This window comes from Homalodisca vitripennis, chromosome 5, assembly GCF_021130785.1.
Source record: "Homalodisca vitripennis isolate AUS2020 chromosome 5, UT_GWSS_2.1, whole genome shotgun sequence".
Lineage (NCBI taxonomy): Eukaryota > Metazoa > Arthropoda > Insecta > Hemiptera > Cicadellidae > Homalodisca > Homalodisca vitripennis.
This window is the reverse complement of record NC_060211.1, coordinates 37250136-37268724: the sequence shown is the minus strand read 5'-3', so window position 1 is coordinate 37268724 and position 18589 is coordinate 37250136. Positions and strand designations below refer to the sequence as shown.

At 34.7% G+C, this 18589-nt stretch overlaps 1 protein-coding gene across 1 annotated transcript in view; it reads right to left on the bottom strand.

Annotated features, from left to right (window-relative positions):
* LOC124362005 (facilitated trehalose transporter Tret1-like) overlaps positions 1-18589 on the bottom strand; it is a 52058-nt gene that overhangs the window by 20150 nt on the left and 13319 nt on the right. The window contains exon 2 of the mRNA XM_046816138.1: positions 7354-7501. Coding sequence (XP_046672094.1) covers positions 7354-7501 — 148 coding nt within the window. The remainder of the gene's footprint in view (positions 1-7353; positions 7502-18589) is intronic.

Here is an 18589-nt window from a genome sequence, read left to right as displayed (position 1 = left end):
TTATGGAACACTTCAGATGCAAATGACTATGGCAACTGCTTAATTCAAGACTCCACGTAATGCAATGGTTACTTACGAATAATACTTTACCTGCTTTGGGATGTTAATTAGCTAGTCTCGTTCAATGAGACTTTTCGTGCAAGCTTGCCTGTTATAGACAAAGAGTCAAACGCTTTTTGAAAACTTAAAAGACATAATTATTTTGATTTGTGTAACCACTCATCCTCATTTGATTGAATGCTTTTGAGCACGAACTATAATTGTATTCACTCCAGACATAAAAGCACTATTGTTTTAAGTTCAGTATTATTATTATTATTTTAATTGTATTTGTATGTTATATAGCTATTAAAAAGGGCACACCTTATGAAACTACTAAGGCGATCTTTTGTCTACATGCAAATGAATTTGACGACCAAAGTACGCTAGAATTGTACTCAACAAACCCGTAAAAACAAGTGTAGCTATAATGAAAAAAACTATATAGCCATTTAGTACTAGGAATCTAACAAAATGAATAGTTATAAAATATTAAAACGTAATTTTGTATATTTTTCGACCTTTAAACAGATTTCATCTTGTAAATTTGGACGATATTTACGAATGTATTATTAACTCAACACATTTAGTTGTTTATAAGACATAAAAACTTATTACTTTGTATTGTACAATATCCAAGGCAAATAATTCACGGGATGATAGCTAACATTGTGACAGTAAAATGTAATAGATTAAAAAAAAACAGTAAGCCAGGATTATGAAATTTCATACGATCATAGCTCTTAGTAAACATAGCTGTTGTGGGAAGGATTGATTCAATGTAAATGTTGACTTTAGCTCAAGTTTTCAATTATCTTAATGCACAGACTTGTATCCTGGAATCTGGAGAAATGTTCGTCTGAATAATTCTAAAAAAGATTGGCGATGAAGAAGCTCAAAACGAACTCATTGACATCAGAAGCACCTAGACTACAAAATAAGTGTAATCTATATGAAGAGGACTTTCATATATCATCAGGTGCACAATTGAATGCACTACCATGTAAAGAGTTCATTTTGAGATTTTCCATCGCTGACTTTTATTGAATCTCTTCAGAGGAATATGACTCCAAGTTCGAGGAGTCAAGTTTTTGACCGTCAAATTCCAGATGCTGCACTAAGAGGAATGTGAAGTGGAGTTAAACTCAACATTCACAGAGTAGTAGAGTTAACATAGGCTGATACAAGATAATCCCAGCACGTGGTTTTAGTTTGTTTCGAAACAAAGCAAGTTGAAGCAAGACTCGATTTGTCATTTTATCACGTAGACGCATGAAAATAGAGTACGGCTTGAACACGCCTCCTTGGACAACTGCCGGCCGCTCGTGAAAGTTTCGACCTTGAGTTGATCTTGACCTTGAGCTACCTCGCATTTTTGCATCGGTACACTCATTACAATACGATGCCGACTACCCAGTATCTACTCAATATGCAAATATATGTTCCGTGTTGTTACTTTTGTTTATATTTTACCATTACACGTGTAAAATTAAGTTTACAGGCGTATAAGCGTTAACAGAGACCTGTAATGTAAGTAAAGATTTGTTTATTGACAGATCAACATTTAGTAATCCCTATTGATAAGATAAATTAAGTAATCTTTTTTTGTATGACAGCGTACACTTTTTATACATATATTTAGTGCTCAGTTCTTCAATATATATTGTTATCTTCATTTTCAAACAGTAAATATCAGTTGTGTCTTTTCAAAATGAAAGGATCCGGGTTCAAATCCTTGCTTGGGTGTAACATTTTCGTACGATAAAAAATAACTTCACATTCTAGTATGAAGTAGGGTGGTAAACGGTTCTGAACTAGCTTCAAATCATCGTCTAATTCAATAATTGGAAAGATCATTGAACTATTTTGGAGGAATGTTCCTAGTAAGTCCCCCCAAAATAAGTAAGTTTAAGTTGGTCAAGTAACCCGAAAATGGTCGAATAGAGAGAAAATGAAAATGAGTTGAAATAAATCAAAGCCAGGACTGTAGAAGCGTCGATTTGATCGACTTATTCATTGTTATTGTAATGAGTGCGGTTAAAAATAGACGTGACTCACTTCCTGGAATAGCAGCGGTTAAGGTGACAGGCGGTTGATCCAAGGTCGGATAAGAGGGTGTCCACTCTGTATTTCAAAACAAGTTGTAAATTTCCAGGGTGAAGCAAATGGTGATAATATATTGAGATCATAGTATTTTGAATAAAATTCATCAACGATGAAGTTAAAGTTCAAATTTTACAAGAAACATTTTTAGCTATTTTGTTAACTGCCAATTTTCAATACAGTCAGCCTCAAGGTTTTTGAATATGCATCAGAGTTATGGCTGTAAAGATTTGGGAGAGTCTAGAACTTTGGATTTGGAGTCAGAGTTAAAGATAGTGCAGGTTCGAATCCTGTCTGAGACCGTTGTATTTTTTATCAGTAATGTCAACCTTACACTTGTACCTTTGTTCAATTAGATAAGATCATAGTACAGGCCAGTGACCCATGAGGACTGCAGAGTTAGGGTAAAAAGAGGACAGGTCCTACTTAAAATATCAAGTTTTTACACATCCAAGAATTGAACTCACAATCTCCTACTAGCACGTCTGTCAGTTCAGCTTCAGCCTCAAAAGAGTTACACTAGAGGCAACACTAGTTTGCCCACGCCCTACTCCACTCTTCAAAGTAGGCTAAGCCTAGAACCGAGCAGTGATGGAATCAGGTGAAATCACCCACAGCACATACCAACACGCACGACTAACCTCAGCCTTGATATGTCGTAGAGCTCCCACATCCTCCCGCTTTTTGGCAAACTAATTATCTCTGTGAAGTTATCTCTAACTAACGAATTACTTAAGGTTACGACACCCGTATGTGGGTTACAACATGTCCGCTTCCAAACTGGGCACTAGGGAACTCGGTTTGCACAATAGGATAATATCACACGCTAGCTGTAAAGCTACTGTTTTACGATCACTGGGAGAGCTGCAGTTACAAACTGGTACTCGTCCAATAATGAACACTCAAGTGTTTTGATTTACTGGTTTGAGTGAGTAGCCAAATTAGGGCAACCGACATTGCTTCCATAATTTTGTGTCCTCTTGAGGAGTATATAAGATTGTTAAAACGACTTTGGAATGTGAATGTTGAGTTTAGCTCCAGTTCACCTTCCACTCAGTGCAGCGTCTGGAATCTGTCTCAGACTGGACTTCTGGAATCTGGAGTCATGTTCGTCTGAAGGGATCCAAAAAACAACTTAACGACGGAGACGTTCAAAACGAACTTCCTACATCGTGTTTAACAGCAGAGATACTTAGACTACAAAATATACTAATATTGGTGAAGAGATATTCTCATTGTTTCATCAGGTGCTTTGGCATATAAATCTTGTAATTAATAAACGGGCAACTCAAAATTTACGAGGAAAAGAAGATTGATTGAAAATAACTATCAATAATTTTTTAACTCAATGAAATCATGATTGCAACAACAGTACAATTATTTTAGTAATGGCTTAGAGACATTTTGTTATCAGGAATGTCGTCATAATCATTAAGAAAATGGGATTCGAATACGGTGTTCGTTTAAATTATGTGCGTGGTCTTTAGTTGCAGTTACATTTTAATTATATTTTAAAAGGAATTATCTTTTTTAACATCACCACTCTTTGTAGTAAAGAAATAAAAAAAGCAAATTCATAAATTTTTTGAAATATTTGTAGATTAATATGTGATTTGTTTACGTGAGCAAATAATAAATTTAGTAAAAATGGAGTACAATACTTAAAAACGATCTCACTGTACCGGATGTTTATTATGAAGAAGTGAAAATGGTAATGTATTGCAGTAGAGGATAAGTTAAGAGATGCTATTATCACAGCTTATAGTAAGAGAAGAAACATAAAAGCTGGAATATACGTTAATGAATGTAAACTCCTTGCAATATTTTATATAGTAGTTTGACTACTAGTGCCTCAATTGATCCTGCCAGTAGACTTGTCAGTAACTGATATCAATCACACTGGGCGTGGCGTGGTACTCCGATTGCTCTAATAAAGATGTAGGATACCAGAATAAGTGAGCTGGATTTACCGACTAATAAATATCACCACCTATGTTCCGATTGTCACGAATAGGAGAGATCTGTCTACATTACTTTTTCATAGCTCAATCCTATACATTACTGTTCAAAGCTTCCACATATTAAACACCAATCTATTAAAAAACTAATTTACCAATACGTCTACGAAATGTATTTTACCGTTCAAAAACGTCAAAAACAACGAGGGTTAATACTCATGAGAGTGAAGATCTCAAAAAATTAATGAGTGAACATACTCCTACTGGTTGTAATTAATGATCTGTTATCAAGATAAAAATAAAACTACTAGTGGAGTCGATGGTTGAAAGGAGGAAAATAAAGAGTGGCTCAGTTATAGGTTACAACAATTATGTAATTATTTTAAGTTGGCAGCTCTGTTTTCTCTTGCAAAATAAACACCTGTTTTGCAGTTGAGCATTACTTTTAATGACATTTGTTGGTGTGAAACGTTATTCGATTAAAGAACATGTCTTAATTGTTAAGAAATGTTTTAAAAGGGGAGAACATTTTACTACGTGATTCGAGCACTATTATTAGATGAAACAATACGCCTCCAACGCCGCAACAAGCGCAAGTGTTGGACAAAATCCATCAAACTGAATTCGACGTCATTCCCAGGAGTTAGGCCTTTCCTGCAGTAGATTGCAGCGCATTTTGACTAAAGGTTTGCATTTGCATGCATGCAAGATCAAAGTGACTCATTGAAAGTGATAGATCATCGACAGGGGCATGAATGTTTAATGGGTGTTGGAGAATAATAGAGTGATGACAAATTTTGGAAAAAAATAATCTTTTCTGATGAAGCTCATTTTCATCTCAATGGTTATGTAAATAAGGTAAACTTCCGCATTTAGGGACTTTAAAATTCTCACGGCATTCACATTAAACAAATGCATAAAAAAAAGAAACGTCTGGTGTGGATTTTGGGTTGGCGGCTCTTACTTTTTACAAATTCCCTTGAAGATGCTGTTGCAGCCAATGGAGAACGTTATCGGAAGATGATAAGCGATTATTTTTGGCAACAGTTGCCAGAATTGGGTGGTAATAACGATTTGAACGACTTGTGGTTTCAACAAGACGGAGCCACTTGTCATAAAGTTCGAGAAATTGTGCAGTTGCACACAGTTTCCTGGCTGTTTAAACTCTCATATCGGTGATCAAAATTGAACATCACGTGGTCTCACACCCCTCGATTATTTTCTTTGGGGTTACTTGAAGCAGAAGGTTTACACCAACAAGCCCAACTCGATTCTGGAATTGGAGGATCAGATTCGCAGAGTTATCCATCAAATTCCACAACAATTGAAGGAGAAAATTTCACTAAAAGGGATAATTGCACATGGCGGCCATTTGACGGGTACAATTTTACATGTTTAATTTTAAATCTCTAACAAAGTGTATATATAAATATATACCAGGTAAGTAAACTACAATTATTTAATTTATATATTATAACTTCTAAATAAATCACCCCCTACTTGACTTTTAACCTAGAGTCATACATTATTTAACAATATTTTTCATCATACACTTCACCGCTCTCTTTCCCATTACGATTTGTTTAAGGTTCTGGCATAGGGCTGTAATTTATGATATCGGTGACTGTACCTCTAAGAAGAAAATTGGTTTTCACCATTAAACAATTTTAATATATTAAATCATCTCGATCCTAGATATTTTTTTAACTGTCCTCCAAAATATCCGTAAGGGATCTTCAAAGAGTGCAAGCACTACTTTGATAGTTTTTCAGCTCGTATATTTTATTATAAAAACATTTTGTTTACTTATTTTCAACCAATGTTCAAGATGTAAATAATTAATTCACTTTCAAGTTTACTAAACTATAATTAACTCGGAAAATATTTTTCGTTAAATAAATTATACACAACACAAATTCGTAATAAGTATGTACCACATTTTTGGACTCTGTCTTCATGAGAGGTTTATCAAAATTAGTGATAACTTATCAGATCACATTATGTAAAAATATATTCAAAATGAGCAACCACAGCATAATTAGTTTATTTATCACATTAAATAAATAAAGTTTACTTTATACAAATTGATACAATTTTTGTAATTGCCTGTTTACTGAGGTTATTAGTAAAAGTTGATCTGAATAGGCTTAACATTACATAAAAAGAAAAGTAACAGAAATTATTATATAAATAATAATAATAGAATAAAAACCACAAGGATTAAAATAAAACGGAACTATAGAACAATCTCTCACGTTAAACTGCGCAGTTACTTGTCATTTACAGCTTATTTACATAACAGGAAAACAAGTTGCAAAGATACCGATTAAACGTTATAATATCTCAGTAGTATATTTATGTATAAGGTTTTCTGTATAACTGTATTAGACATATCGATTGTGTATTATTATCTTGCTGTGTAAGAAGCGAGAGCCAATTCGTGTTGTGTAAACACACAACACGTTTTTTCGTGTCACCGATAGAGGAATTTCCATTCATAAAGAAATCAATTGGAGGTTATCAAAACGGTTAAGAACTGAAGTAATATTTTTTCTCAGATAATGTTTTTCTTAGTTTTGCATACTTAAAACAAGCCTTCAGACGCGCAAATGAACGATAAATCAGCGCCAGCTATCCATATACAGACCCATAAGTGGCGTCCTTCAGTCTCTATATGCAGTCGTCTGAAGGTGTTATAACTATTATTTACATATCTGACTGTCGGTTTAAAGAGTATAATGCTAGGACAAATTTGAGAAACAGTTATAGCTCCGTATTTTTAATCCTTTTGATACCACGCCACTACGATCTCCAGCCAGATTGAAGCTGACGACTGATTAATTTTAAAGGAATAATTCCACTATCGAGTTAAAGAAAACCCAGTTTGTGTGCTAATACTAATACATGCAAGTTGGCACTCCGCTCCTAGAACATTATGTTGGTTTAGTGTAAGTAAAAGTTTAGTTTAGTTTTATTTTTTTTAAAGATTCTTTTAGCGTTCGTGTAATATGACGCTGAGATCAAATCCAATTTTATCATTAAAATAATAAAATAAACTAAACATATACTAAATTTGCAATTTAAGATTTTTTGTTAATTACTGCAACGAAATCTTGCTACGTTTAAAAATATATATAGTCTTAATCTCCAATTGAAAATCGATGGGATTTTAGGTAGAAATTTTGAAGTCCATATATAAGGATCGAAAATGCGAATGTGATATTTTAATTTCAGGCAGTTAAAGATATCCTACCAAACCAGGAGGCTGAGTAATCGTCGAAGGCGACTCCGTGGATGGTAGTGGCGTTGGGCTTCATCAACTCGCCGATCACGATGGTAGGCATGCCGAAGATTAGACCCACTCCCATGATCACGAAGCCGAAAGCCGTAGCTCCCAACACCTGCAACAATAGTAATGCATTTGTACTCCTCTTCCATAAAGCAACAGTCCTGAGAAACCCTGCAAAAATGTCCGTACTGGGAGATTTGTGAGATGTCTCATTTTATAGATTGCCTATAATTAATATGTATCCAAACGCATTTTGATAGATTTTTGATTTTTAATCGGCTTCTAGGGATAAAATCTAAAACTATATTGTGTTTTATCACTTGAATATTGGAGAGCTAATACAATTTTCATGAAAAACGATAAACTTTTTGAATGCATATTAATAATCGTAGTCTATATAGTGAGACACCAACTATAATCCTACGACCGCAAATAAGAGCGTAAGGATGTTCTTATGAGGTAAACCTCAAGTTCATTCTCTATAGGTGGCTCTTAAGGACACCCGTCAATATTTAGTGTTTGACACAATCGCCTAAATTAATGATAGATTTTAATAAACCTCGATTAAATATAGAGACAAACATCAAATACTGAAAATGTATGTTACTATCACGTAATTGTAGTAAACCTAGATATTCAATACTGAGGAAATATTGAATACTAAATACGGATGTTACAATCACGTACTTGTAATAAAGCTAGGTATTCAATATACAGGTAGAAGCAAATCTTTTCAATTCGATTTCAAACTGTTTAAAACAATGTTTTTCCAAATATTCTATATGAAAAGATCTTAAATGTATCCTGGACAAATGGACTGTATTCTTCAAGCTCAAACAATCCAAACTCAAACCCAATAATCGTTATTTATAACAGTGCAAAATGCACAATGGTGTCAAAATACGTGTTTACAAGCATGTGTTGGCAACAACCTTTAATAAATAAAAGCATTCTGCTTCTACCAGCGACCAGGCACATACTAGGCTATACTATAGTAGTCTTGTCCTAGCAGGAATGCTTTGAATTTCCTTGCAAAAGATTTTATTTATGTCTCAGCCCTCATTTCAGCAGGCAGGAAATTACACAAAATCACCCAATTTTACACGAGATAGTTACGAAAGAATCCAGTTTTGTGTGCCAGAATTTCAGTCGTAATCCGATTTCTCAATCTAATCCCATAAAATGGAGGCTGAAATTCGTAGAGATGGTAATTTTCTACACCATCAAGCTTTATGAATTACATTTGAAAAATCCTTATTATACAATATACAAAATCCGTTCAGGCTAATTTAAAAACAAGGCAGTTAAAAACGATTGTACAGTTTAAATTTTATTAACAATGGTATGTATTTATTTACAAATAAATTAAAAAATACTACTTTCAACTTTTTAAACTATATATATATGAGTAGTTTTCATGTGTATGTGCTAAGAGGTAAAACAAAATCTCTTTTCCTCTAGAAAATGAGAACCTTACCTCGACCTCAATGTCGATCTACTCTATAAAAAGCTCAGCTAAATAAATTACGGGTGGGGGGGGTTACATTAACACAAATTGAGTATTTTGCACTTTTTGGATCCCACCTTCAGGTATGACTTGACAATATAGGGCTAGAAGTGGTTTGCAAATGGCGATGGACAAAAGGGACTTAAGTTTATGAATATTTTGTAAGTTTGAATGTGGCAGAATTGTGTTGTAAATGTTCCAAATCTTTGAATTAAAAATGGCGATTGCAATGCAATGTTAATTGCAATATTTGTAATTGCCTGTTTACTGAGGTTGTTAGTAAACGCTGATCTGAATCGGTTTAATATTACATAGAAAAAAAGATAAGTAACAGAAATTATATGCTTAAACGGTTTGATTTGATTTCGAACAGCTAGATCAAACCTGAGAGAGTTCTTAATCAAAAGGAGAGAGCGATGAGATGCATTTCAGGACTGAAGTATCAAGTTGATAATCCTTTAAAGAACAAAAATACCAACCATGGTTGCATTAAACATAATGTCATCCACCCTGCGCGTTGTTAGCATTAACCAAAACATTTACGCAGGGATTTACACAGGCAAATCAGTAGAAACACAACCAGTTTGGCAATGACAACTAATTGCTACAGTTGTTATGAAAAAGCCCAGATATACCACCAAGAAAGAAAATGGACAGCGCTTAAGTAGACAGCTGACAACATGGCTGGAAGACAGACCTTTCTAAACGGAGAAAGAATTGGACTAAACAATTCACGAAGGATAAATGTATGTACAAATACTGTCTAATACATTTCCCTGTAACATAAGTACATATTTTGACTTTTTTGTTCTCCATGAATATGTGCAATAAAAAAATTGAACAGTATGGAGAACTAATGGTAATTGCGATAATTTATTAACTAATTACATTTTTGTTTTAAAGTGGGAGCGTTCATTTTTAAATGCTGAAAAATCAGATTTAGATAGTGTTATATCATGTTAAAATATGGAGATTTCTTATCTGTAGAAGTTAGGCCCATACTCAGACCGGTTTTTTGGGGGAAAATTTAATCGGGGCCCATGCCCTCAGGTGGCCCGGAACAGCTCCGCTAAACTTGTACAGGGGTGGGTAGCGGTACATGACTTCTCCGACGTCAGATCACGTTGGACGATCTGGTACATGATCTGAGGTCGGGGAAGAACTGATCGGAAATGCCCCGGCGATCAGTGCGGGCTCCTGTGGCGCTTTCTGCACCATTCCGCACTTCTAGCGAAGACAGAAAAACATCCCTCGTTACCCCTAGTACCCATATTCAAGCTCAGATCACGTGAGTGGTTGTAAAGGTTATCTTTGGTACTTCCACTCAACTTTGGTACTACTAGTAACTTATTGATTTTAATGTTTTATATTTATAATAGATACGTATGTAGCCTATTATTATGATTATGGCCTATTAACAAATAGTAGGTAGGGACGGACTGCGTGGTCTCATTCTCGCCGATATCACTTCCTTTCGGGAGAGAGAAAACATCATATGTTATAATAATATGTAAGTTTTCACAAAGCCATGTTTCTAGTCTATTCTTTCTAATAATGTAGTTTTTTGGACCCACGTGAAAAAACTGTTAAAAGATAATGACTCTCCGAATAATACCAAAGTACAAAAATTGGCATTGGTTGATATTTAAATCGGGAATAAATGATCTATGTAATATTTTAAATAGTTCAAAATTAAAATTAAACATTGATTATAAAATATATGTAAATATGCAGAAAGTATTAAAATACCTTATTTACTATAAATATAACGGCAAAATTATTTAAATAAATGTATGTGCTGCATTTATAATATTAAAGTGTATTCAGTTTTTGTGTAATTTAATTTTTTATTCGTTATGATTTAAGCTTACAGTTTGATTATTAACCGAACAATTTTTTGAAACTATAATTTATTAATATTTTATAGCTACACAAAATTTGTACACGAATTATTATTATTTCAAAGTAATATAACAAATTATTTACAAAAGAAAGGAACATCCATGGGTACCAGAATGGTACGTAAATCTTTTATAGGTGAAATTTGATGAAGAGATTATAGATTCTGAATTGTTTAAACCTTTATTCGGAACTAGATGTATAGACGGAATTAATATGTTACGGACAAAAAGTAGATTTCTTAAAGATATTGAATTTCATATTGATATATCCTTCCATAGCAATTAAAAATTTACTTGGAAAATTTCAACAGTCAGTGACATTTCTGGATACTGATGTTTGCATCAAGGAAGGTTGCTCAAAACACAAAATTAATGTAAAACATTATGAAAAATGTTCTATATCTGAAGATAAAACATTTGTAATTCTGTATATGTAAAAAGATCAATTCCAATACGAACAATTAATAATAATTCAAATACATCAATATTAAGAAGTTTAGAACAAGCATATCAAATTGACACAAAATAAAAATTTCTTAATGGATTGAATTTTCAATAATTAATTTAAATCATCTGAACACTCATCACATCTTTACAACCACAGTTTGATCATTTTATGTTTTGCATTTCAAAAATATTATGTTTATTAATTTATTTATCTGTAGTTTATGTTTTTGTTTATATTACGTGTTTTACTTTGGTAAATTGTACCAGAAGAGGTGTAATGTGAAATACATAGTACAGTACATCAATACTAATATGTCGGCCTTTTCTACACCTTGTTAAGAAGCAATTAACAGTTAAATTAGAGCAATTATAAGAATCTGTCACAGCGATATATTGCGGTGGCTACTTGTCATTGCATATTCATTGAGGTGGAGTTTTTATGATACAGAAGAAGTTTATTGGTATTTCAAGGTTTCCGGTAGGCTCGGTATGTAATACTCATGTTTCAGTTTTAAGGCCCACGATCTGTACGTGTAATGGCCCCGCCCCTGTGCTGTTGGCAGAAATTCGACGTAAATCACCGGAGATTGCCGGCCTCGAACCCAAGGTCCCGGGTTCGAGCCCACTCCCGTCCACCATCTAAAGATTCTAAATGGCATTTATTGTCATCCTAATTCGGTGAATGGTGGTCGAAAAATTGGACTATTGCCACGATGGCCTATATCAAGATCATGCAGTCACTTATATTGTCAGTGTTTTACTACCGCTACCCTGCATACGAAAATAGTATCTCAGGAGGGGGGGATGCTTGTAGAATTCAAAGAGTGCAGAACTCGGCCGTTAGGTTCATTTTTTGCCTGAATCGGCAGGGACATGTGTCCCTCTTTAGAAAGAAAGTCGGGATGGCACCAATGGAAGAAGTATGCAGGGTCCTGAAAAATTGCATGACTCTCACTAAGTCCTATGTCTTAGAGAGCCTCGGTATCTTGGACACAAACTAACGTATCGGGAAGAGATCACTCAAAGCAGCATCCGCCAAGACCGAAAGCTTCACTTTCCTCAAGTGCTGCTTGAGGTCGGGAGTAGAAGTTTTAACTACTTTGGCCCAACATTGTATGTACAATGACCTCCCTGACACCATTAAGTCTTATGCTGTTAGCATGTTAAAAAAATGAAAATATTATACAACAGCAACAAACTAAGATGTTAATAACATATTTTGCATATTAAGTAGTGATTTTGTTATATTATTTTGTAGGTTTTTAGAACTTTTATATATTTCGTTACATAATTTTCATTTCTGTATTTGATCTTTGTTATAGTTTGTGTGTTGCAATGTATGTTATTGCTATTTTAGTTGATAAGTAGTTATTAGGTATATACCATTTGACGCAAGTTATTCTGAAAAACAGCTGTACTGAGAAACGCTTAAGAAATAATGGCATTTTTATTTTATTTAAGATCATCAAGTCGAAACAAACAACGAATATAGCATGTAGGGCCTTTTCAGTTCTCTTTTTATAGCAGCACTTTACATTGATAAAATAGGAAAGGAAGGTCAATACTCAATGAGTTGAGGTTGACGGTTAAAGCTATTGATCGAAACAGAATGATTGATTAGTTGACTTTTTGACCTGACGAATCACAATGGAATGAGCACCCAAAAAATATTCCTTTGAAAATAAAATTAGGTTTGAGCTATCCGTATTGAGCGATAAATATTGATAGAAAGATGCTAGGACTAAAAACACATGGGTATATAGTTTGGTCTAAGGAACAAATCTTTTTTTGAGGTCAGAAGAAACAAAGAACAGCAATTTTATAGCCCGAGAAGGTTACTAATCCAGGAAAAAGTTACAGTAAGTTTTGGTACAGACTATCATTACATTCTGTTTGATGCTTTGACAATTCATTATATGAATGATTTCATAATAATATAATCGTTTATTGGAGGTTGGACAATAAACACTTTATTTCAATCATCAATAAAATAATAAATTAATCAATTAGTCAGCATTGAACAATACAAACGCAACCTTCAGTGTTTGTAGATAGTGATCTATTAAAGGAAACCAGAAGTTTTTGGGAATCCATATTGATTATGAGTTAACCTGAAGTGACAACGTTGGAAAATTTCCTGCATTGCCTTGATACATCCTCTTACTCAATATTGCTTAGGACTGTGAGCGGATGTGCTAGTATAAATTGGAAAGAGTATTTTTAACATCAAAATAAGTAAGTCTGAATTATTTGCAAATTAAAATCAAAGTCATGCAGGAATGCATTTACGACGTAGGAATTGCTGACTTTAGCCTGTCTATATGACCTGAAGGCGGCCTTGATGTGTTGGTTAAAGTTTGCTTTTGGTCCAAGTCGTGATGTCTATCACTATCACTAGAGGCAGAGACAACTTTGAAATCCAACAGCATTGAACAACAGTATTAACGAATCTGTCTTGTCCAGTTAGTGCCAAGCTAATTAATAGACTTCCCGAATTTACAAAATAAATACAAATTTAAAGCCATATTAGCTTGATTAAAGTATCTTCTAGTATGGAATACGGGTTTAAGAATTCATGGAAAGTCAATAGGACTTTGTCTTTCGTGTTAAAAACAGTCGATTCTGGATCTGAAGTCGTGTATGAGTAGTAGGGTTGTATGTTTGCGTGAGTGTGACATGTTCAGCAGTTTTGTATGAGTACGAATGGTTTAGACTTGGGTTAATGTAACACGTTCACGACTATGTGTGCCCCCTCACACACACTACACATCGGGATTTTGTAAATCACGTCGTGCGCCCAATGAGGTACACGTTGCTATGCATTTCCTTATTGCATTAAAAATTATTATTATTGTCTTTTACCATTCTTTTTATAAAAATGAAGCTTCACGCAATATTAAGTCTATAAGCCAATTCATTTTTGGACAGGACTGAATTGAAATTTTCCAGTCCCCTGATAGACTTTGCTAACGCTCGGCCAATTATCACGTTCAAAGTTATTTTTGTCATCGTGTTTTACCCTTAGACCCGGACTAATGAGTCAGTTACGACTTATTTTTTCGTGCAGGACATCAAAGGATTAAAACCGAACAGACGCCAAAGTTTTGTTGTTGTAGCTTAGAATCTCATTGTGTTGAATGCCTCAGAAAGGCTACTCGGTACCAACTTGTTTTCGAAGACGTGCACACGCTGCTAATCTGCCCCAGCTGCATACATGGTTGCAGCACCATGCGTTTCATGATTGGGAATTTCCATGTCTTGTCCAAGACGCATTCTGATTTGCATCCAATATCACTTCTCGAATTCACTCAGGTAAAGTTTAGTCAGCTATACTCACTAGAGTTAATTTGTACTTCAAAACCCAGCAGGATGATATCACTTCTGGCTGGTCTATACGTCCCAGTTAAACCCACCACTGGGCACAGCAAAAACCGATGTGTCACTTAAATCTGGGCAACCTTATGGATGTCCCAGGAGCGCACATCACTATCCGCAAATGTCGAGATTATTAGGTTCATGGGCAATTCGATAGGTCTAGTCTACTATGGGAGACGACTGTTGGAGTTGATGGGGTTTGTTCCCTAATCTCAGAGGTTATTGCTAGCCCCAACAAGGGTGTGCCGCCCCCTGCCTACTTGAACTGGAGAGGCTGGTTTAGAGCTGGCCTCTCTTTATTCCTGGGAGACATGACTTTGAGATGTAGTGCCCTAATTCTTCCTCGTGGATCTCGATAGTAGGCGCCCCTACTCCTTAACCGTACCCATCCTGAATATGCTGTCAGTACGGATCCTTCAAAGGTTCTTATAGGACCAAGTGCGCTTTATAAGCTTCTTCTTGTCATAAGAGAAAAAATTGTACTTCTTGTTAAAAACAGCTTCCCTGGAGAGTGCATAGATGTTGACTACCTTAGCTTTACAACTCCTTCTTTAAAACCTCTTTAAAGAAAGTTGAACAATTCCTCACGAAGGTAACACAGTAGCCATCATAGTTGAGTTTGTATAATCCAGTTCCTTTGATAATGATAAGTACCCACAAACAGTAAAAACTTTTACGATTTTGTAATGTTTAAAGAACTATATCCTTGTAAGACTACTGATAAACGTAAATACTTATAGACCCTTTTTCACTTTATATAACTGTCGGTTTCACGTTTTCATCTGATAATACATAACAGTGCAGTTTCCTTCATTAAAAAATAATCAGTTTGATACAATGCACATTCAGGTAATTATTGTAAGCTTATTTTTATTAACTAAGGAGACTACGTGAGTGAATACAGCCTCATTAACAGCGCAGTGTCATTAACCGATAGACCAGAAGTCACATCCTTTGAAAGAGCTCAATAGTAGGAGCTTTAATGCTGCATTATTTACAAGAGATATCAAAATGAATTAAAGAGCTTGGCTGTATTCGAGGCCATCTTCATTTTATCTCCATAAGGAAAAATGTTAAGCCTCAAAGGCTATAAGTTTTGGCCATTAAGATTATGGGAGATCTGTTTAAAAATACAATTAATATTTTTGTATATAAACAGAGGATAATTCGGATTTGTCCACTGGGATCGCATCGAAACAGAGGAAATTCGGATTTCTCCTCACTGGAAGATTAAGCGTTACCTCACGGACTAGACCAAGCGTGAAGTCATGTGGCGGCAGTTCTGTGAATTGCTACGTGACAGACCCATGAGGTTCGTTCAAAATTTGGACTTCTCCTTACTGAAAGTTAAGTTTGACCTCACGGATAGAACCGAGCGTGAAGTCATGTGCGGCAGTTCCAACCCGTGAATTGCTTACATGACAGACCCATGAGGTTCGTTCAACATTTGGACTTCTCCTTACTGAAAGTTAAGTTTGACCTCACGGATAGACCGAGCGTGTGAAGTCATGTGCGGCAGTGTTCTGTGAATTGTACGTGACAGACCCATGAGGTTCGTTCAAAATTTGGAATTCTCCTTACTGAAAGTAAGTTTGACCTCAACGGATAGGACGAGCGTGAAGTCAATGTGCGGCAGTTCTGTGAGGCAGTTTGTGAATTGCTACGTGACAGAACCATGAGGTTCGTTCAAAATTTGGACTTCTTCCTTACTGAAAGATAAGTTTGACCTCACGGATTGACCGAGCGTGAAGTCATGTGCGGCTTGTAAGCTTTTGAGTGACGGTCGTACAAAATCTTTTTAACCTGAATTATAATGTAATATGTTTACAAACATTTTTTTTGGATCGATTGCAACAATAATGATTTTTAACCAAGACCGTGTTTTCAAAACAAATTTATATGCTTATAGTGTAATTTTCATGATGACGGGGTTGAAATATTTTGAGAGTCTTCCAAGGGAAACATGCCAATCTTTACAGTATTCAAACTACCATTGGTGAATATAAATAACCTTATAAACAATAAAGACACCTCCAGTTTGATATTTTTCAGATGATGCCACATATGAAATCAATATTTTTTTGAATGAGTCAAAAGAGAAGTTTTCGCTTGAAGGAGTGTCAACGAAAGCTGTCACTCGAGGGGCTAGAAAGCTTTAATTTCTTTCTGTCTATCCGCAAGATATTTCGTAAACAACTGACTGATTACTACGATAAACAGAGTTCAATGGTTACTTCATGAGATTTGGTTGAGCGTCATTGAACATATTTGTTTTCATTGGCCTTACGGGTAACCATGGTTGAAATAAGATCGCTGAATAATTGTATTTGTAAACGAACTGACTACAATAAAATTACATTTTAACATGTGACGTAATAGGGCACGCACCTAGAGACGTGAAATTGTTCGTTCAACCTCAGCGAAGCGTATTACACTACGTAGTATGGCGTACTCCTTTCTACCTTTGAAATATACATAACACGAAAACAGTTGTTCTATTCCATTTTCCGGGGAAACAAAGTTAGGGAGTAAATAAACTTAGCTTTTTCAGATGGAATAAATAACTTTTTGCGTAACAAGTGAAGGAAGAATAATGTTTACATAAGCGTTCAACATGAGTAATGGCGACGTAGTTTACAACCCTTTACAGTGATATGCATCGTCAGTACTCAGCTCTGTTGTAGCTTACTGCGTCGTTATCTCACGATCATACATAGCTTATATTGACCTTGAACGATCAGTACAATAGATCGCTGCGTCCATACTCCTCTTGTTTGTCGAGGGCCACGCGTTAATTATGGCCATTAATTAACAATAGTAAATTTCAATACACCATATAGCAGTAATTATCAAGTTCTGCGCTCATCTTACTAATGGCTTCACACATAATTGAGTCGGACATAAACGAATTTATTGCCATTAATTACATGCGAAGACCAATTTATGGGATGGGTGTATTGTTATCAAAGTAATTGTATTTCCACTGTGAGTTCTGTGTGAATTGATGTTATATTATCAATCAATATGAATATACTAAGCCGAATAAAGTGAAGGGTACAGAAACATGTACTAATTGGTTTTACTAATTGACTACGTGATTTATCTATTTACAAATAACTTGTAGGTAGCTACTTAAGTGCATCATAGTTTAGTAGCGCAACTATCTAAAATGATATATTATCAGTTTTAAGTAATTAATAGTAAATTTCGTAGACGACTATTGTGTTGTGCTATTAATGCTATCCCGTGAATTCTGACAATAATCTTATTTTAGAGTTACTGCGAGATCGGATCTGTTAATACTATGAAGAAATTTTGCGGTGTGTTAAAATTGTGATATGAATTAATTGTATTATGAATTCATTTTTAACAGTAAAATTGTCTGTCGCTTAATCCAATGGAGAATTAAACAGTACATTACAAAGAGTTCAAATCTGATTATACAATTTTAGCACTTACTAACTACTACTAATAACTAATGTAGTTGGATATAAAATTGTTGTCATGACTAAAAAGTATGACGAAGCATAAAATATAGCAATAAATACTGTCAAATTCCAAAGTAAAAAAGTAAAAATTCCAAGGAAAGTCCTGTATTTTTGGAGGCAGTATTTAAATTCTGCAGGTCATTTTAAATAAACGTAAATGGTATAACGTATCATGGATTATAGCAAATGTTATATTACCCAATAAATATGGAGTAAAGATATGCGTGCAGTTTAAGAAATCCCTATGAAACCGTTTCATACTGTGCGTTAATTTGGAAATAAGAAAATAAGGTGTGTCCGCGTAATACATCACATACACAGCGTTTAAATGTAATATGTGCAATTGAGTTGAAAAAGCTTTTTATTAATTTATTAAAACGTTTACACTATTTATATAACTATTAAAAACAAAATAGATGAAATATAAAGGAAAAAACATGAAAATATGAGTATACGAGCGCAGAGCAATAAAAAATAGAAAT